General features: G+C 36.1%; 1 protein-coding gene across 1 annotated transcript; it reads left to right on the forward strand.

The window, feature by feature from the left end:
* The first annotated feature begins 7,492 nt into the window (after nucleotides 1-7,492).
* On the forward strand, nucleotides 7,493-10,568 carry LOC149678680 (uncharacterized). Its single transcript, XM_089837192.1, has 6 exons — nucleotides 7,493-7,698; nucleotides 8,441-8,510; nucleotides 8,605-8,659; nucleotides 9,675-9,697; nucleotides 9,755-9,848; nucleotides 10,224-10,568. Exons 1-6 carry the CDS (start codon nucleotides 7,623-7,625, stop codon nucleotides 10,365-10,367), a joined length of 462 nt encoding a protein of 153 aa, XP_089693318.1. The 5' UTR covers nucleotides 7,493-7,622; the 3' UTR covers nucleotides 10,368-10,568.
* Nucleotides 10,569-13,602: the final 3,034 nt, after the last annotated feature.

Consider the following 13,602-nt stretch of genomic DNA (forward strand, 5'->3'; position numbering starts at 1 on the left):
AATTAAACATAATTTCACTTTGCAATACACATATTAATTTATAATTTCTGGCCCTTTGTGGCTTTGAAAAAGTGTCCCTGTTTCACCAAGAATTGTGCATACGTGCATTTCTTTACGGACCGCTAAGCAAAACTCGTTTTTGTATAATTTCTGGTAGACAATGGATTATTAAGTTGAAAGAATTCGATTGTCAACTCCGCTGGGGTGTTACAAGAAGAACACTCACGCAGACATGTCAAGGACAGAACCATCTTTATGACATAAGTCACCCGGAGAGGTAAAATCTGACAATATTTATATAAAATCTCAAAAAGAATATGCATCTACCAGGGTTTTTACCTGAAAGTTTCTGCGTACGAGAATGACGTCATAACCTGCACCACACCATAGCTAAACATCTGAACACTTTTAAATAAATAAAATAAATAAAATAAACTAAGCTTTTGTCTATGAAGGGATTTCCACACTAAGCCTGTGGCTTATTTACAGGTCAGTCCCTTTACAATGCATAGGAGGGTGGTGGCTAGCCCCTATGCCACAGCTAACCTACAGCGCCCTATACTAACTATTTCCGTTAACCTCTGCAAGTTTTGATGGAAAGGAGAAACCGGGTTAGATCGCGGAGGAAAACTCCTTTTATCAAGCGGGGAGAGAACTTGCAAACTCTACGCAGAAGGATTTGGTCCCAGATTTTCACCCGGTGCCACAGTCCGGGATCGAACCCGGGATCCTCTTGCTGCGAGGCGAAAGCGCTAACCGCTACGCCACCCCAACAAAACTCAACAAGTTAGTGAAAACAAGATGGTCCAGGGGCTGGATCTTAATTGTAATTTTATACGGCTGACCTCCCAAAGGTATTTTTAAAAAATTCGTACAACTAAAAAACATTTCTGACACAAAATCGTGTATCCCTCTTAAGTATTATTTCTAATATTGTCACATCTCAAATAATATTACTGAAGCGAAATTTAGCATCCTGCTGAAGTATAATTTTTAAAAACCATAAGAGTCAAATAATGTATGTAAAATAAAATCCTGGATCCCCTAAACCGCAAACCGTTCCCTCCATTTAACAAAACCTAACCTAACCTGGCCTAAGATTATAAAATCCAGCTTGGGCCTTTCCTTAAATTTAACCGGATTTAAAACACCGTGCAAAAGTGAAAGAACATGTCAATTGATATTCCCTACAAACCAATGTAGCAATAACAAAAAAAAACAATTTTGACTCATATACTGTTTTCTCATTTAACTTCAATGCCCTCAATTTAGTCGTAGAATCAAAATTTTATAAGAGTTCTTATAAATTTCTAGAAGATTTTTCGTATTGTGTACTAGCAACTTTCATAAGTAATTTTATTATAAGAAAACCAGTTTACGACACGTAAAGAGCTTGTCTGGGTATTTACCACATAAACCTGGCATAAACCAATTTTTTCCGGAACCGAATGTGAAAGTTAGAAATTGTCTGAAGAAAATGTACTTATTGAAAAAGTCAGTTTGATTGTCACGGAAGAAATACACATATGTCCCTATCCCGTGAGAAAAAATTAGAACGAAGTAAAAGCTGTAAAACATCTGGCTCTATAATTTTTGGTGCCAAGAACCAATGTTGAAATCTTAACGTTGCCATATCTTTTGGCTAGGAGTTATTAATAAGAAGTCTGGATTCTTACGGTACAGACCCAGTTCAAGATTCAGGAGATAACTGATCAAAACCAAGACATTTAAGCTCTTTGATTTGATGAATTAGCTGTAGGTTGTGACTCGAGTCCTCAATGTATTACAATTCACCAAGTGATTACGCCCCCAGACGTTATCGTCGGTTCTTATATAATAACTCTAATCAGAAGCACCGCGGTACAATCAAAAAAGAAGAATCTAAAAAGAAATTACGAAAAACAGACCAGTTTGGATTTCATAAACTTCTTAACATTGTAATTATGAATTAATCAAATTTTGCTCGAGCACCGAAAGTATATCATTAACATAACTTGAATTGTTCTATTGAGAAGGAAGACCAAATTAACAGCACAAACAATTTTTAATTGTCCTTAGGCAAGAAGAATAGTTTACGTATCTCTGTGCGTATTTTGTTTACTATTCTTCATTAAGCAAACTGTTGATTTTTACTATCAGTACATGGACCATCCTATGGTAGTCAACGTGGAAGTCGTGTTCCCAGACGAAGTGTTTCTACCAGCAGTTTCAGTTTGTTACAATCATCCGTGAGCTACCACCAATTTCTAACTTTTAAGGGTGAAAAGCACAAAAGTTCATAAATTACTCTATGCACTAAACCCTTTTTGATACTGAGTCTGTAATTGACTAATTTATTGGCAACAAGATTGGCAATTGTCTGCATTATATACGTTTTAGCCTTGAGTAAATATGTAATAAGTATAGCCAGCTAGCTATGAGGTCAATATGTTTCTATTCTGCTAGAAATTCTGTTTCAAAAGTATCGTATCACGAGCTTATGCAATATTTAGTAAATGATGGCAGAAATTTCGCCCTACAATTATTTAGTTCTTATCGTTTATCTTTCGTGAAATGAATGGGTATTTATCTATTTTTTTTTTTCAGAATAATGAAATCCAAATTGTGCAATTTGCCACGTTACAAGGATACTTGTGAAAGTAATGATTTTGAAGTAAGATTTCTCGCACTTTAAAAAACCCCTAAACCCTTTACAATATACACATACGTAGGATTTATACGGAGTTTTTCAAAATTTAACCACGCAAGAGCTTCATAATGTTCGTATTACACCAGATTTTTTATTTAATTTCGCGAATGTCACTGGCTACGCTGGTTACGAAGAAGACGATATACACAAGTAACTTAATAAAAATTGTCTGACAACGAAATATGATTTGTAAATTTACCTCTAGAAATGCTTCCTGGTCTCACAGAGGTTTATTATCTTGTTATACCATCAACAGTCAGTGGCATTCTTCTCCATTAAGGCGTGTTAAAGGAGTTAGACAAATGCGTAAGTTTAATTTCGGATAAGTTCGTTTTATTTACAAATATTTTCAATGTTTTTCATCATAGTTGACTACTACTTCTCGATACAATTCAACGAAAATGAAACCCTTGGTGGTGATGAAAGGCCACGTCAAGGCACAATTTACATACACAGCCCCTTCGCTATTCCATTGGAAACGGAACTCAAAATTCGTGTCACTCCTGGAAACTTGTACGAACTTTTTGGAACTAGGGTAAATATAACAACCACAAAATTATATTAACAGCAACATGTGTAACTTTCTGAAAACATCGGATCTTAACTACACACGCCCTTACAAAAAACTTAAGGGAGTTTTTGGGAAAAGTATTCTTAGAATTAAGTGTTTGGAAAATTATTGGGACGTTATGGGAGAAACCATTCAAGGGAGTTTTTATACAAAGTCTTACGAAAATGTTATAAAATCAATCAAGCAAGGATAAATTATCGTTAAACGGCCCAAGGTGGTGGGTTTTTGTTGAATTAAAAGTTTAGGAATCGCAAATAACAAAATTTATTCTGCACTATAATTGCTTGGTTCTGTTGCTGAAAATTTAAACTACAAACAAAACGTTCCTTAAAAATCCAATATCTCAACAATTTACAGTAGCCTAACATGTTTTTTACCCTGATTTAAACAAAACTTTCTCTTTTTAAGCATCACTTTACAATAATACCAAAGGAAATGTTACGGATTATGGTTTATTTCTCCTTTCCCTTACATAAGCCTTGAAATCGTTTGCACATATTTTGGGAATTTCCATGGAAACAATTGTTAAGTGTTTTTTAAGTACTTCCCTGAGAATTTTATTAAGACACTCTTAAGAAATAATTTTTGGAAATAGGTGCCAAACTTCCCAATATTTCTCGTTGATACTTTTTAAGAAATTCTAAAACACACTCTTTCTAGTATTTCTTATGCTTTCTTAAGAAATATTTTGTAAGGGCGGTTTTGCAGTCCATCTTACTATTTAGTCTGTACTATGCATTAGACAGCGCCTTACCAGGAGTCGCTTTATGAGAAACTGAGAAACTATGATGTTTCACCTACGTCACTTCATGACAAGCTCTCAGTGGCAAACTTATGGAACATAACTTATGAAATTGAATCTCATGTATCTTTGGATGGATTATAAGTATCACTACCGCGCCGACACTACACACAATACATTCAAGAAACCCGCTTGTAAAACGTTCCCCATCCAAGCCTTCAGTTAGCATCAGAGAAAATCGCGGTTTTCAACTTCGGTCCGCGACAATTTCGTCTCGCTGTTATGGTCTTGCCGATTTGGTCTTGAGACAAATTGGTCCCTGAACGATTGGGTCTCGGGACAAATTGGTCCCGGAACAATTGGATCTTGGGACAAATTGGTCTCTGGACACGAAAGTCTCGTTATAAAACAATTATCACTCATTCAGCCTTTACTCAACCCAGCCAATTTTAAACCAATCAAACCAAACCTAACCTAACCTAACCAAACCCAACCTAACCCAGACAACCCAACCTTGTTTGGAGGTAAGCAGATTATTTATATAAAGAGTATGAAAAATCCGCCTCTTAGCACGAACAATTTATTAACAATAATAGAAATATTTTGGAAAAGGTGGCAGCTAATTAATAGGACAATATTTTTGAAATTGTGGAAACGAATTATTGGCACCATTGTTGTCGAAGGTTCACGGGTAGTAGAGCTGTTTTCAAAAGAGCGCTTTGGAGTAAAGCGGTGCCCAAAACAGCGGTTTGCAAAACCGCGTGGAAGCAAAACCACGGTTGCTGTTTCCGCGTTTCTCAATACAGCGCAATTTCCCAAAACAGCGGTTGCTGTTTCCGCGTTTCTCAATACAGCGCTATTTTCCCAACCAGCGGTTTAGCACTACAGCGTTTCATAACCGTTTGTGATCCTCAGGTTAGGGACTGGTTCGCGGAATATATTTTGGAAAAAGTGGCAGAAAATTAATAAGAGTATATTTTGGAAAAGGTGGCAGCTAATTAATAGGAAATTATTTTGGAAAAGGTGGCAGCTAACTAATTGGAGAATATTTTGGAAAAGGTGGCAGCTAATTAATAGGAAATTATTTTGGAAAAGGTGGCAGCTAACTAATTGGAGAATATTTTGGAAAAGGTTGCATCTAATTATTAGGAGGATATTTTGGAAAAGGTGGCAGCTAATTAATAGGAAAATATTTTGGAAAAGGTGGCAGCTAATTAATAGGAAAATATTTTGGAAAAGGTGGCAGCTAATTAATAGGAGAATATTTTGGAAAAGGTGGTAGCTAATTAATAGGAGAATATTTTGGAAAAGGTGGCAGCTAATTAATGGGAGAATATTTAGGAAAAGGTGGCAGCTAATTAATAGGAGAATATTTTGGAAAAGGTGGCAGCTAATTAATAGGAGGATATTTTGGATAAGGTGGAAGGTAATTTAAAGGAGTTCAAATAACCCATCCCAACCAAACATTAAAACGCATTAACACACTAGACCACGAAACTGTTTGTTTGACAACCATTAAAATTCAAACCTAAAGCTGAAATCAATACTAATTAGAGCTCGGCATTATCCATCCGTAATCCGTGAAATAGTGACAGAAGTGGATCATATTACAGCTCCCTAGAAGTACTGGACGATATAACATCGCCGTGCATCAGCATTGTCTCCTAGCACTGAAGAGAAAAGGGTATATGCGAAACGCAGCGGCGAATTTGTGAACTAAACCAGAGGAATGATTTTGGCGCGAAAGTAATTTTTAATAAGCGGGCGAAGCAAACGGAAATAAGTGGTAGTCTGGTAGCCAATGAGGAAAGGTTTGGGAGAAAAGAGCGCGGAAGGAAACAAGTTGTTCCATACAAATGTTGGGTTGTGAATATAATAGTAGAAGTCCACTTTATTTTTCCGATTTTGAAAAATAATTGGCGGTCTATAGGTATTTTTAAACGCTTGTGTTGAAAAGGAAATTAATATGAATTCAAATTATCAAAATAGCCTTCATCATGCTAGAATATTTTTAATGTATCCCAAGTACAGCACTGAGCTAAGCTTCCACCGATCGATTTAAAGATTTTTAGCGGGGATAGTTAGACCGATTTATTACTAATTAAAGGTTATGTGCGTCGACATAGAAATTTGATTTCCTTTTTTAAGTGTGACAAATTTTTTCAATGCTTTAAAGTTTTCCGTTTGCGAAAGATGCTGGTCAATATTTTTCAGTTTTACAAAACGTTTTTTAGTTGCTTACGGTTAAGTGCTTTTAATATCACATAGATCGTGTTCAGATGTCTCTTTAATGTGGGCATGCAACAATTGAAATTAGTTACATTGATCTTAACATAAGCCATTCTAAATCAAAATTATAACGCGATAATAAGCTTCACACTAATCACGACACTGACGGCGGTCTGACAGCCGTTATCATCAACCGGAACTTCCTTAGGTTAACGTAACTCCAGGGCCGGGTTAATGGGAAAACTATACTTGTAAAACTGAGCTAAAGATGGCGGGCTTGGATGTCTTGGAAGATAACGCTGTTTACAAAGCATAACCTACGTCCAGTACTTATAGGGAGCTGTAATATGATTCACTTATGATAGTGAATAATCGATTATTTATAGATAAATGTTGTGGACATAGTTCGATTTAATATACAACTTCTGTTGATAATTCTGGATTATGGATAAAATAACGTGGATAATGGATAGATAATGCCGAGCTCTAATACTTATACCTTCAACAATACGAAACAACGCTCAAGATATAAACGCTGTAATCAAAATGCGCTGAAACGAGAAATGGCTATAATGGCAAACGCGTTTATGAAAAAGCCGTTTTGGACAATGCTGTTATGATAACACGCCCAATCGATAACATACCGTTGTCGAAAAGGTGGCAAATAATCAAGAGACCAAACAGTCCCGAGACCAAATAATCACGTTACCAAATGGTCCCGCGACCAAAACGTCGAGACCAATTAGTCCCGCGACCAAATCAGCGAGACCATATTTTCCTGTTCTGTTTCGACTTAAACAGTATAAGCGTGAGCTCTTTTGGACTAATAACGTATTAAAATTACAACGACGACCTTAGAAACCAAAACATTTCTCTCAGTTTCTAAAGGAACAAAGGTTTTTGTGTTCCTCAACGCTAGGCCATCTTAACAGGCACCTGGGAAAGTGGTACACCTCTTATCATATTTAAGTAAATGTATATTAATCATGGTTTCCATCTGGCCCAATGGTTAAGATGCCACTCTATCGAGGCCTACATAGAGATTGACAGACGAATGAGAAGCCTATATCTACATCGAAGTTAGAGACCTTAGTAGATATAAACCAAAATGCGACGTTATAGTGTCTCACAGAGCGAAATAAACTACTTATAATGGTTCCAAAATTTTAATACAGGGTGCTTTGTTTCTTTAGAGTCAAATTTTGTTGTTAGAACCACCGTTCAGAACGGCTTGTAGAAATTATACCAAAGCCTGGATCGAAAGTAACTTTACCCAACCTTTAGGGAGATACGTAAGAGTGAAATTTCTAAAACTTTAAAGATGGCATCTTGATTAATTCTACAATATAAACGTGTAGAATTGCTTGGTGAGGTGTCGGAAACGTCGTCTCATGGAACGTTGCAAATGCATACCAGCTAGGTTTCAAATACTAACGAAAAGCAGTCAAAAATGCGTCGGTGATTACTGTAAGAATTTTTGAGAAAAGATCTTCGGTTGCTTAAGTTTATAAGATATGTTCCATAAGTATGACACTATAGCTATACTTTGTAATGCGAGAGACTTACTGTGAGCTAGTTCGAGAACGTCGCGACTCGCGAGAATTGACTACACTCAGTTTTGCAGTCAATCTTCCTATTTAGTCTGTAGCGCCTCCTTCACCAGGCGTCGCCTTACGAGAATCAATGACGCTTCACTTACGTCACTTCATGACAAGCTCTCAGTAACCAGTGACAAACTTATGGAACATGTAAAAGGTCTTTAGTCGCGTACATTTTCTACTCGAGCCTTGAGTCACGTTATAACTATAAGAAGTAGTTTCGTTTCGAAAGAAAGGTTTACCTATATCTCTATAGATTAATGCCAGAATAGGAAAAAATATATATTACCAAGCTGCTTGCTTTTCCTATGGCATTTCAGAAGTGGTCTATCAATACAAGAGCCCTTGACTCACAGAGAACTTGAGGTTTAATCAAATTTTCTAAAACAAAAATTTACGACCCTCGCGGGAGCCTTGAGAGAAGCTTAAACCCTCAAGAAATCTAAGCTCTAGAAATAGATCAAATAATTGCCCATAAACAACGCCCTTTAAAGAATATTACACAAGGGAGACATTATATGAGACTCAAGGGGAACTTTAACATAATTAGTTTACACAAAAATAAATAAGAGTTAGACTGAGCACTAAATTTTATTTCATTTTTTATCAAGCCTATTGCTATAACGATTATGACACTCAATACCTCGACTCTTGCAATGACGAATGTCCCAATAGATGCGAGTAAGTTTGAACTTTTTTATATTTCTATTGTATTCTTTCTTCTCCATTTTCATAATTTTTCCCTCATTACGAATGTTTTTATCCTCGCGAATAGCCTGGAAATGTACGATATGCAATCGAATCGGTTCGACTTAGGACCATCGCAAGCGGTAACAGTTTTTGCAATACTCATTAATCCCAATAATGAATGGCGGTTTCTTCATGAGCGCTATTTCTAAATTTAAAAGCCTTTACATCAGCCATTTTTTATTCGCGACTAGTTGGAAAAATGTATTGGTCAGCCTCATCCACTGACACACGGCTCTAATTTTTTAAACCAAAGGGTGACTCCGTTGACACCGTGAAATATAATTGCCATGAAAAATGCATGCTAAGTTTACTATAAGGGGTGTACCTTGTATTAGCAGTTCCCGAAATATCAACCGCGATCCCATAAAAACAGGGGCGTTGTTAAAAACTGTTGTTTTGGGATATAGCAGTGTTAACCTTGAGTTTGAACAATTTTTAGCCCTACAGTTTACCTTACCTATTAAGTACAACACGATCCTAATACGCTAACCTAACCTGACGTGTACCAAATACTATTCGGATTGGAATAACAATATTAAACTGACCCTAATACTACTGGGGTTCTAGCACTACATTCACCCTCATATATTAACTCTCATTCGTTCCGGCAGTTGGAGTGCAGAAGATAAGCCAGAAAGGCTGGAGCTCCACTTTATCATTCAGTTGATTGAAACTATAACTACCAATTTTAAAAATATCTTTTGAGTGACGTATTTAGCACCGCATGTATATATCGGGCACTAGGGGTACAACTGAAAATGAAGCCATAATCATAGTCTTTGAGAATTGCTAAGCGTACCAATAAGATCGCCCCCTTCCCTTCTATTGATAGTGCACACCCAAGACGGTTTTAGACACCATAAGATAAGACAATAACTATTTCGATCGAATGCAATGGGTCAAGAGAAAATTCTATCAGCGTGCATTGCATAAAATAGGAAAACACAAAAATGCGTTCGATCGCCAGAAACGATTTTGATTTGATCTATTTGACCCTTTATATTTTTATAACTAGTTGTAGGCAATTATTGGCTGGTGTAATAGGTCGTTTAAGACAAAGAGCTAAAATTTAAATATTTAAATTTTCCTCTGCAGTTGCAATGTTTCAGTGAAAGTTGGTGAGTTTTCTATTTAGAAGTTGGACTTCACGAGACTGATTCCTTCTTTTTTGGCAGCTACAATTTTACGAATACAGACGACAAGGTTATTGTTCATATGTATTTACTTACGTATAGATCTTTAATTTACAATCATCAGCCCAAATTCGGTGTAAGAACATTTTTTCAACGACGATAAAATAACTAACACTGGAAGTACGTAGTATGTTTCTCAGATATAATTCAGTGGCATCAGTTTTTAGAACATTATGTTATCACAAAAAATGCCAAGCTCTCAGTAACCAGAGACAAACTTATGGAACATATCTTATCAAACTTTCAGAGAACGGTTTTGTGACATATTATTATCAAACTTTTCGTAAGAGTTATGGAATATTCCAAATCATTGATTTGAAAGGGATGATTCGTTAGAAAAACAGATAAATGTGCTACGTACTTCTGGTTTCCAAATATAACTATAAATTTTCTCACTGCAACAGTTGCAGATTTCGGTTTCTACATAATTATGTGACTTTATTATTGATAGACGATGGAGATTTTTGGGCTCATCGGCGGCAATTTAGGCATTTGTCTTGGTATGTCTATCCCAGCCATTTACAAGTTCCTAGATCACTGGATTTTTCTCGGTTACTTCAAACTAAGAGGGATATCGAATGACTTCGAGCTCTGAAAAAAATAACCTTCGTACACAATACTGATGTACAGTACGCCGCCTAATTCACCGTGATTAACCAGCACGAAAATTGGACAAAACAGCTTTGACCCTGCATCTAACATCTTGAACTGACTTTGTACAGCGAATAACGGTTTTACCATAATTTACAAATTAATTAAAATATTATACTTAGACTTAATTGTTTTTAATAAAACTTGGAAAAGGCACACCTTCAATAGATTCTTGTTAATTTAAAAGTATTCCGAAACTTAACTTCGCTGTATAGAAACCAAATGTAGCTACAACAGAAAAACATATTTTAACTCATATATACATTAAAAAAACTGTCATTTTAGGCAAAGACCGGAAAGTGTAAAAGATAAGTGTAGAAAATGAATTGCCTGAAGTAACAGATATTATAATTGTCACTTCTAAAGACATGATTATAAAACATCTATTATATTAAAAAATTTTTACATAACTTTTTTTTCCCGAAATTACTTCAGTAAAATATTTTAATATGAAGCATGCGCATCATTTTACAAATAGTACGCGTTTGCATTTTATTTTCTGTCAAAAATTTACAATCAGGTAGAGAATTCAGCCCTATAAAGAGAATAAAATGGAAAGAAAATCGTTGAGAGCTGAGAAAATAAAAACCGTATGAAAACTTGTACTGAACTGATTTCAATACCAAAATCCAGTACTACTGAGGGAAAAACTACTTACAGGCGGATTTTTTTCTTGGTTTATTCGTCATCGATGAAGTCAGCTCTAACAGAAAACTAAATTTTACAAATCATTGGAAATTTCTCAAATTTAAACGTTATTCTTCATTTACAGAAATTAATATCGTTTACAATTTCACCGCGATAAAAGTTAATTGCTGAAATATTTCTCTTTGTAACGTGATGCGGGTTGGAAAGAACCCTTTTCGTTCAAATGAAAACAAATATTGCCAGTTGCCACGCGGAAAGTATATTTTCCATATAAATGGTAGAAAGTAAAAGCTTATGTCAATTACGGGCCTTTTTACGCCATAAAACTGTTTCTGCGAAATTTCTTGCGTCCACTCATTTTCGATAATTAACTCTGCGAGATACAACAGCTGGTTACCGTAAAACAAGAGTTATTTAAACATTTATCATTAATATAGAATTGCGCCGAACATGTTGAACATTGCTAAAGCCAGAAGTTTGTGACTTCTTATCCTGGGAAGTATTGGACTCTAACCGTATCCGGAACCATCTCTGTTAGCCAACTTCTTTTTAAGTCCGATCACCACGCCACCAACGGCATTTCCCTCATTTTGAGTTGGCAGGCTGATTTGCGCGCCAGCAGCGGGCAAGAAACGAAACTTTAAGGTGTGTCCTGTGGTTTGAGGAAACGAATCAGAAATGGTGACAAGAACAGCTGTTTTAATAGACTGCTAGAAATTCCGGTCAAACTAGTGTGGGGTCCTAGGCCCACGGATTGTAATGGATTTTCATAGAGTTCCAGCCAGACGGCTTTTCAACGATTGGTGCTGAAGAAGTTTTGAACACGCCCCACAGTTTGAGTGCCACAGCCTCTCGGCGTGGGATTTTTTCAGTAGATTAGATAGTTTTCCTAGTGGGGAGGAAACTTTCGACCCTCTTTTACGATTGCCATAGGCAATTTTGAATTGCAGGGATGGATACTGTATAATGCCTTAGAGTCCAATACTTCCCAGGATAAGAAGTCATCAACTTCTGCTAAAGCGAAAATAGCACCAATTTCACAGTACCAGATTCATCAAATGCATATATTAAAAAACAAAAAGTGAGGGTGTAAGTCAAGGAATAAATTACTTAATGGTTTAATATGGTAAAACTCGGGAATCACTAGTAGCGCTAGTGCGAAGGCTAACCGCATTACATTTACCAGGTTTGCATCACCAAGAACCAAAAATATTCTCCCCGAAGCCACAAAAGTAGAAATATTTTCGCCGGATAGCAGTAAAAGAAAACGTAATTTTAAAGAGCTCTAATTTTTTTGAAATTATTGCGAAACCTTATTTTCTAATGAAACCCCACAGTTTAAACTAATGGAGAACTATGTTTAGGTTCGCTCAAAGCCTGTATCGTTTTGTGCAATTGAAAACTATTTTTAACATAAAAAAATATTTTTCTGCAAAATTACTCTCGATATTAAATGAAGAGTCCTTTAGGCAATTGGAGTTCAAATGTGTAAGGAAAGATGATCTTGAAACATGGCTGCAATAACGTCACAAGCTTTTAAACCATTTCACTAATATTGCACTCGGGCATTATATCCGAGATATTTTTTCCGGTTGAAATTTTTGAAATAACACCTCGAAAAGTAACAAAAATGTCCTATAACAGGCAACTCAGAGTCTCTTTCTGTTAAAAACAATGATATTTTCAAAACAGTGCCTCGCTATACGATGTCCAACTTCTATTGTTAAAGAATACGTCTTGATAAGGGTCAATACGAAAATTAAGGCATTAGCAATATGGTGTGCGAATTTTGAATGTTAACAATATTCCTTTAATCCAAATATTATATTATGATAATTTAAAAAGGCGTTTTAAACAATTAAAGGAAACGAACAATATTGCATTATTTCTCGAAAACATATCTTTTAGCGGTTTTTTAAGCATCGTTATTTATTCAAAGCAGAATATTTTTTAAATTACTAAATAACGAAAAGGGATATATAAGATGTAGAATAAGAGACACGGCAGCATCTGCTGTACGTAAGCAAGGTATTTGATCTTGGCAGAAGTGAGATGAGACTAGAAGTATCGAGGTATTAACTAAAATCTTCACTTGGCGAAAGTGAATATTCTTGATAACACACCAACGGTTGGCCCTCTGGTGGCGGTTTCAGAATTTCCCCTCCAAAACGTGACACGCTCGCGGTGGTAGACGGCCGAACTAGTCCGTGTTCCGCCGCTTTAGGTTGATGGGAAGGGGGTAAGAAATTTTTTGGAACTCGACCAATTTTTTTTTCTCTAGTGTAGGCGCGATTGAAGCGGCATAAAATCCTCAAATTTGTTCTATTACCAATGCTAGAGCCCTTCACTTCTAGTCTCATCTCACTTCTGATCTTGGCAATGCTACACAACATTAACGCCGAGCAGTTGAAAATTCAATAAGCGTTAATGCTATTGTAGTGCGTGTAAATGAGCTCCAGCCCTTTCAACTCGGCTTATTCAACTAATGTCGATAAAAAGGTCACTTAAGCCATGTTAACACTTACAGGGAA

Source organism: Phalangium opilio, unplaced genomic scaffold, assembly GCF_054372755.1.
Source record: "Phalangium opilio isolate 3A_F unplaced genomic scaffold, DU_Popi_V2 ptg000042l_1, whole genome shotgun sequence".
Taxonomy (NCBI): Eukaryota; Metazoa; Arthropoda; class Arachnida; order Opiliones; family Phalangiidae; genus Phalangium; species Phalangium opilio.

What these genes read in the sequence shown, in the direction of transcription:
- LOC149678680 (XM_089837192.1), top strand. Translation starts at nt 7,623, where the DNA reads ATGGAACGTTGCAAATGCATACCAGCTAGGTTTCAAATACTAACGAAA. An exon ending in ACTTAGGACCATCGCAAGCG is followed by an intron (nt 8,660 to 9,674) that starts GTAACAGTTTTT and finishes TTTCCTCTGCAG; the next exon opens with TTGCAATGTTTCAGTGAAAG. An exon ending in ATCATCAGCCCAAATTCGGT is followed by an intron (nt 9,849 to 10,223) that starts GTAAGAACATTT and finishes TATTATTGATAG; the next exon opens with ACGATGGAGATTTTTGGGCT.